At 28.1% G+C, this 6474-nt stretch overlaps 1 protein-coding gene across 2 annotated transcripts; it reads right to left on the reverse strand.

Annotated features, from left to right (window-relative positions):
• Positions 1 to 2452: 2452 nt before the first annotated feature.
• On the reverse strand, positions 2453 to 5370 carry LOC114191789 (uncharacterized). Of its 2 annotated transcripts, none has more exons than XM_028081193.2 (3): positions 5223 to 5370; positions 2781 to 3004; positions 2453 to 2696 (listed from the first exon to the last, which is right to left on the reverse strand). In XM_028081193.2, exons 2-3 carry the CDS (start codon positions 2967 to 2969, stop codon positions 2601 to 2603), a joined length of 285 nt encoding a protein of 94 aa, XP_027936994.1. In that variant the 5' UTR covers positions 2970 to 3004; positions 5223 to 5370; the 3' UTR covers positions 2453 to 2600. The 2 variants fall into 2 exon arrangements, with proteins under 2 accessions (XP_027936994.1, XP_027936986.1); XM_028081185.2 differs by having other exon boundaries at positions 2781 to 2987; positions 5223 to 5364.
• Positions 5371 to 6474: the final 1104 nt, after the last annotated feature.

A 6474-nucleotide genomic window follows, 5' to 3' on the forward strand; every position in this document is an offset into this window, starting at 1 on the left:
TATTAAAAATAATATATTACATAAATCACAAATAATACCGTAAGGATTTAACGAATAAAAAAATAAAACTGAAAATTATCATAAATGAAAATAAAAAATATTAAATTTTAATAATAATAATAATAATCTGCATTTTTTATGGTCTCATTTAAATATTGAAAAATCTCATCAAATAAAAATGTATAATTTCTATAAAAAATATTTATAATCAAATATTAAAATAAAATTGTTGCTAACATAATTCAAAAAACTCGTAACTACAGGACAAAATAAGGAAGAATGAATGGACCATGACAAACACACTAGAAGGGACTTTTTCTTCCTATTTCCTTCAAAAGTTATTATTCTGCACCTTATTTAAAACATAAATAGGTATTGTTATTTCATAATATCTATGGTATAATTAAGTTTACCTGACATCTCATTTTAAACGTAAACGTGTATTTTATTATAGTATTTAAATAGTTTGTACTATTTAACATATTTTTGTTTTAATATTAATTCAAATATTATTATAAAATGTATTTAAAATATTAAATAAATTTAACAAAATTTAATAAAAAGGACTAATTCACGTATTTTTAAAGATGAATCACTAAATTAGTATAATAATTTCAAAATTTACCCCTTCAAATATTAATAATATATCGAAAACAATTCCAACATATGTGATGGTAATAAATAGTGAAGAATATTTTGAAAATTAGAAATAAATATTGAGAGAGAAGAAGTGTGAGTTGATTTTCATAAATAAAAGGAATAAAAGGGTCAAATCTGTTGAATTCCAGAAGGAGAGTTTCATGAACAAACCATGTTTCAGACACGTGCCCTGTTGGTGTTCTTGATGAAATCATAGTGAACCTTTAATAACAAGTGGTCATGAATTTGAAAAGAAAAAAAATCCAATTGAGTAAAAAATAATCTCTCAGATAAGTGAAGTAAGAAGCTATATGTGTTCTCTCTTGAGCCTAGGCTTAATGGGATTTTTTTTTGTAACTCATATTTTTGTTCTACAGCTCATAAATACGAAATTTTTTATTTTGTTCTTAAAAAATTGGCTTTTGAGTGGTGAAATTTGAAATTTTCAGATTACACTTCTACAAGTATTTTTTATTTTTTACTTTCAGATTATATAATTCATGAGATACCTTTTGTGCAGCTTAATCTGAAAGTACTTTTTACATATAAGAGTTTTTGAATTACAGAATTTGAAATCAATCTTTTTTAGGAAAAAAAAAAAAAACTTTTGACTTGTCCGAATGTGACCTTTTTTAATTTTGCATAATACAAAAGTTTATTTTAGATTACAAAAAGTAAGTTTTTTTTTATGGTTTAAATGTGTTTTTCTCCTCAATTTTTAGTAAAAATTAAAAATAGTTCTTCAAAACTTTGAACTAATCTAATTTTTAATCTTTAAAAATGTGTGAATTTAGTCATTTTAATCAAATTTTATTAAGTAATGAACGTTTCAAATGTATCTCTCAACTAATATTAAAACAGAAATATGTAAAATAATGTAAATAACTCAAATATTATCATAAAACATTAAATAAACTTAACAAAATTTTATTAAAAAAATTAAATTTTAAAAATAAATTAATTCTAATTTTCACGTAAGAGATAAAACTATATTTAACCAACTTTTTTTAAGACAAGGTAGAGTGATGGCAAGGGATGACAGCCGCAGGAAGCTGTATGGTATTTTAACCACCTCATGGGAGTGTAGAAAAAAAAAATATTTTAATCTATTTTTTAATTTATTTTTAACCAACTATTTCGATCATCCTTAAATTATCTATCGTAATTTAATGATATAATAAACAAATAGTAGTAATTGAATATGTGAATAAAAAAAGTAAATTAAAAAAATGGTCAGCCTTATTCCGCAGTTTACCATAAGGCCGGCCGTCAACCTCAAGAACCTCATTATTACTTTTTGTCACTTCACCTTCATTTTAGAAAGTAAAATACCATAACAAACTAATAAATGGCTGATGATAGGGTAGGAAAGAAAACCCTATCACAAGCATTGGGGTTTGAGCCACCCACACATTGTTTGAGGCATGTGTTTCTTTCTTTTCAATTCTTGAAATAAAGGTTTCAAGTGAACGAATATGCTCAATGTGTGTTCTTGAGTGCAGCAGAGCATCTTCATCTGCTTACAGAAATATTGTATTCAAGATTTGGTGCAGTGGCAAACATGACAGTTACTTTGACTTGAAAACAAAATGTCTTCAAGTTTTGGTGCAAAATATTTCCAAATCAGCTACATAATTCAACAATGAAAAACACTGACATCAGCCTCGTATTAATTCAAGTTTATTAGAAATAAGAATTTTTTCGTTGGTTTCACTTACTATTTAACAAATGTCTTTCCTAATTTCAAAATTATGAATAAATTTTACAAGTGGTCAATAGTAGGATGTGTCAAAAAATGTGCTGTGAATACTCCTTTGGTTAAACAATACTCATAAAAATAACCCATGAATGAATGGAGTTTCACAAACAAAATTTTGTTACAAACAGTTTTTATCTATTTATTGAAATCCTAATAAAAATATATATAGGGTGGTATTATAGCAACATGCCTCAGTTAAAATCTAGTCCTGTACAGTTGTCCTAAGAGGTAGAGAACTTTCTACTTCTTTGGAAGCATTGGAGTGCCCTTCTGTAACAGCCTTTGACAAACCAAACATCTGAAATTGATCCAAAACCACTCTTTATCAGCAAATGAGAAAGGTGACGGGAATTATTTTTATCAATAAATTTCAGGCACCCACCTTTTGAATTGTTTTCTTAAAGCAACTTTTGTGTTCATCCACAGAAGCACTTAAAAACTCGTCAATGTGTTCCTTCAAATCTTCCAAGAAAGCAGCTTCTTCATTCTTCTTCTTTCGACAAGAAGAAACAACCGGAGTAGTTGCTGCGGAAGAGGACTGCTTTTCTGGTTGGATTTTCTGGGTGTCCATGCTCTCCAAGACTGATAGCTGAAACAATTTACACACTAACAAAATCATCGTCAGGAAATTTAGTAAATCATTATTATCCCACACATGCACTGTGCTATCATTATCAAAATATTAAATTGCAATAATAAATTGGATTTAACTCATTCTAGTGAGGAACCTTAAAATTATAGAGAACTAAAAGGCAATGGTCGAGAATTTGAAATTATATGCAATACTCTAGAAAACATAAGAGAGAATGTTATCTCTAAGCCATTTAGAATGACTGCAAGTAACCCTGCAGGAAAAGAGAACAGTCAAATAAAACCAAACACAAACTCATATGAAACTAGAGCTTTTTTCAACGATTTATTGAAATTTGAGGCAAACACTAACTAATAGTTGTTGATTCTTGAATGCATCAAAGTCTCTGCAACCAGGAGGTCAAAAGTTTAATCCTTGCTACCACCCCTGCCCCAGTTTACAGGCAAGGGAAAATAATTAAATGCAAAACCACTAAACTCGCGTACAATCCTTTACCTCCCTATAGTGAGTCTTACACACAGATCCTTTCCCACCCTAGCTAACCAACTGTGACTGTTTACCCTCCTCGTCTCTAGCTTTTATCTTCCTACCCTTTCTAATTTATACTTTCAATATTAGGTCCATCATTGCTTTGTACCACATCACATGTCCTCGTGATTTTGGTTGGCCATTTAAATTCTTTGGCCCTATTGCCATGTCAGGTACAAATTATTCATGAACTTGACATAAAAATTTGTTGTTTAAGAGGAAGCAGTTATTGGCAGGAACAAGTTTGGCTTGCTAAAATTAATATTTCATAGGAATTTGATGCAATTGGAAACTGAAAACCACAAACTGTTCGAAAAAATATTAGTACATTTATAAAATTTAATTTAAAAAAAAAAATGCTTAGTGCAGATTGGTTTCAAAATTATTTGCAAAAAAGCAATGAAAATGGTAATAGATAAAGCAAGAAACAAAGAACATCATCACAATTTTCAAACAGCCTCTTGCAGAAAACACCAAATCTACACAATAAAAGAGAAATACATGAAAAACTTTCTTACCTAGACAAATCACAACATCCAAAGAAGAATTTCTGAATAATGTTACAAACCGATCAAATACAAAACCAGACCAAGATTTCTGAATAAAACTGACATTAAATTTAAAGGAACCAAAATCCTAAAGTTTCCATGCTTAAAATTCCTATGTCAGCTTTCTGAAGAAATAAAGTGTGCATGATTCTATTAGCACATCAACTGATGGTAGCAACTAAAATTTTATTGCTGACGGAAGAATAACCCTGTGCAATTATGCAGAACATGTCTGAGAATAACCCCATTGCAGTAAGGCATGCACTAAGTAAAAATTAAAAGTTAAAAGCCTTGTGTATTGTTTGTTTGATTTCCAGAGAAAAACTCGGTAAGAGTCCAAATTCACCTAAATAATCACGACTTCAAAGTTGATTCAGAGACTCAAACCAAAAACTTGGCAATGTATAGATTATTTTAAGGCTTAAATAACATGGCCCTCCATAAAAAGAATTCTAGTTTTGGTTCTTGATAAAAAGTTTATTTCTAGTACCCGGTTGCAGACATTCGCCAAGTGATTGCAAGAGTGAGCAACCAAGGTCTGGTTCTTAGACCACCATGAAATCAGATCCAGGCCAAGGTAAAATATGTAATTTACTTGAAAAAAGGTCTTGTTAAGTTGTTACTCTTGCAATTTGATTTAATAATCAGAACTAACAAGAGAAACATGGCCCTAACTGATTTGACAACTGAGCAGAACATTTAGAACATGGCCAACAGCATTGTTAGCAGCAAACAGGAACAAAGTGATAATAGAAGGGTCAGTGTGCGATTCTTCACAAGTAATAATAGACTGGTATTTAAGGAATATGAACAGAGAAACTTAAACAATCACTCCAATTCACATTCAAGTTTTTTTTTTCTTTTGCATTTGTATCTTGGTGATAAACTAATAATGAGAAAGCTAATAATACAGAGTTTACATTTAGTTAAAATTAGGACAATTCAAAAGTATCTTCAAGTAATAATTTTCATTTGTTCATCCAAATTCATAATTACATATTCAAATTCATAAACATACTATTCAGTTTTTCATCCAAAGGTAGTCTTAACATTATTCTGGGATGCAAATGAGTGGTGATTTCCAGTGTTTCTGTTATGCATTACATTGAAAGAGTTGAGCGAAACGAAAAAGAAAAAAATAGTAACCAAATCAAACCTGCGGTGGAGTCGACGGAGGTCCGGCAAGAGGTAAGATCGCGGTGGAGTCGGCGGTCCGACGAAGAAGGAATCCAATAAGATGCAGCTCTTAGGATTTGGGAAAGGGTTCGAAAGAAGAGGCACGCGTTTGGTAATGCAAAATATATTTTCTTATAATAAAACTTTATTTTATATATAATTCTTAATCTGTCTATGACAATATAATATACAAATAGATTTACTATGTCCACATTTCAAAATTTTAATTTTATCCTTTAAAATATAATTATTTATCAAATTTTTGAAAATTGATCATTATTTATAATAATATATAAAGATGATTCCTTCTTTTGTGTTCATATTTCAAAATACCAATTTTACCCTTTAAAATGTAATTATTTATAAAATTTTTGAAAATTAACCGTTACTTTTACAAACTTTTTTATAAAATCGTCTATTTTTATTCTTCTTTTTTCCTCTATCTATCAAAAGTTATTCTCTCATCTTTTCTAATAAATTTTACTTTATTTTTAATTATTACATTATATATTATTTTATATATTATAACTTAACATTACATTATCGTCACTTACTAATACTAGCGTAAACACAGGCGTTATCGTGCATGTGTGTACGAATTTTTTGAATTATATTAATAATTGATGATATTGTAATGTTATTAAGTTAATGAACAAAATAAAAGTATATTTATAAAAATTAAAGTGAAATGTATGGAGAAAATATGAGAAAAATAATTGTTGATGAATAGTAAGAGAAAAAAGAAGAAAGAGATAAGTAAATAGTTCTATAAAAACTTGTAAAAGTAACCGTTAATTTTTAAAAATTTAATAAATAATTAAATTGTAAAGGGTAAAGTTAGAATTACGAAATGTGGACACAAAAGAGGGAGTCCCCTTATATATAGTTATAGATAATATCACGTATATTTAAAAAATGTGTACACACATGCGCAACAACATTGTGTGTACACTAGTTTTTATAAATTTTTTAATCATCTATTTATGTTTCTTCTTTTTTTTTTCTATTTATCAACCGTTATTCTCTCCTTTTTTTTATATATTCCATTTTATTTTATATATTAATTTAATAACATTACAATATTATCATCTACTAATATAATATCATATATATGTAAAAAATTATATAAACATACACTATCGTACCTGTGTTTATGCTAGTAATTCTATAACATTAATATAGAAATTTTCTTTTTATAAGTATTTTTTATATTTTTATAATTTAAATTCCTT

This window comes from Vigna unguiculata, chromosome 1 (assembly GCF_037176805.1).
Source record: "Vigna unguiculata cultivar grain cowpea cultivar isolate G323 ecotype 2 chromosome 1, ASM3717680v1, whole genome shotgun sequence".
Lineage (NCBI taxonomy): Eukaryota > Viridiplantae > Streptophyta > Magnoliopsida > Fabales > Fabaceae > Vigna > Vigna unguiculata.

Excerpts from the sequence above, each read along its gene's own strand:
- LOC114191789 (XM_028081193.2), bottom strand. The coding sequence starts at position 2,969 with ATGGACACCCAGAAAATCCAACCAGAAAAGCAGTCCTCTTCCGCAGCA. Across the intron at positions 2,697-2,780 it reads TTAAGAAAACAATTCAAAAG|ATGTTTGGTTTGTCAAAGGC; the intron begins GTGGGTGCCTGA and ends GATCAATTTCAG.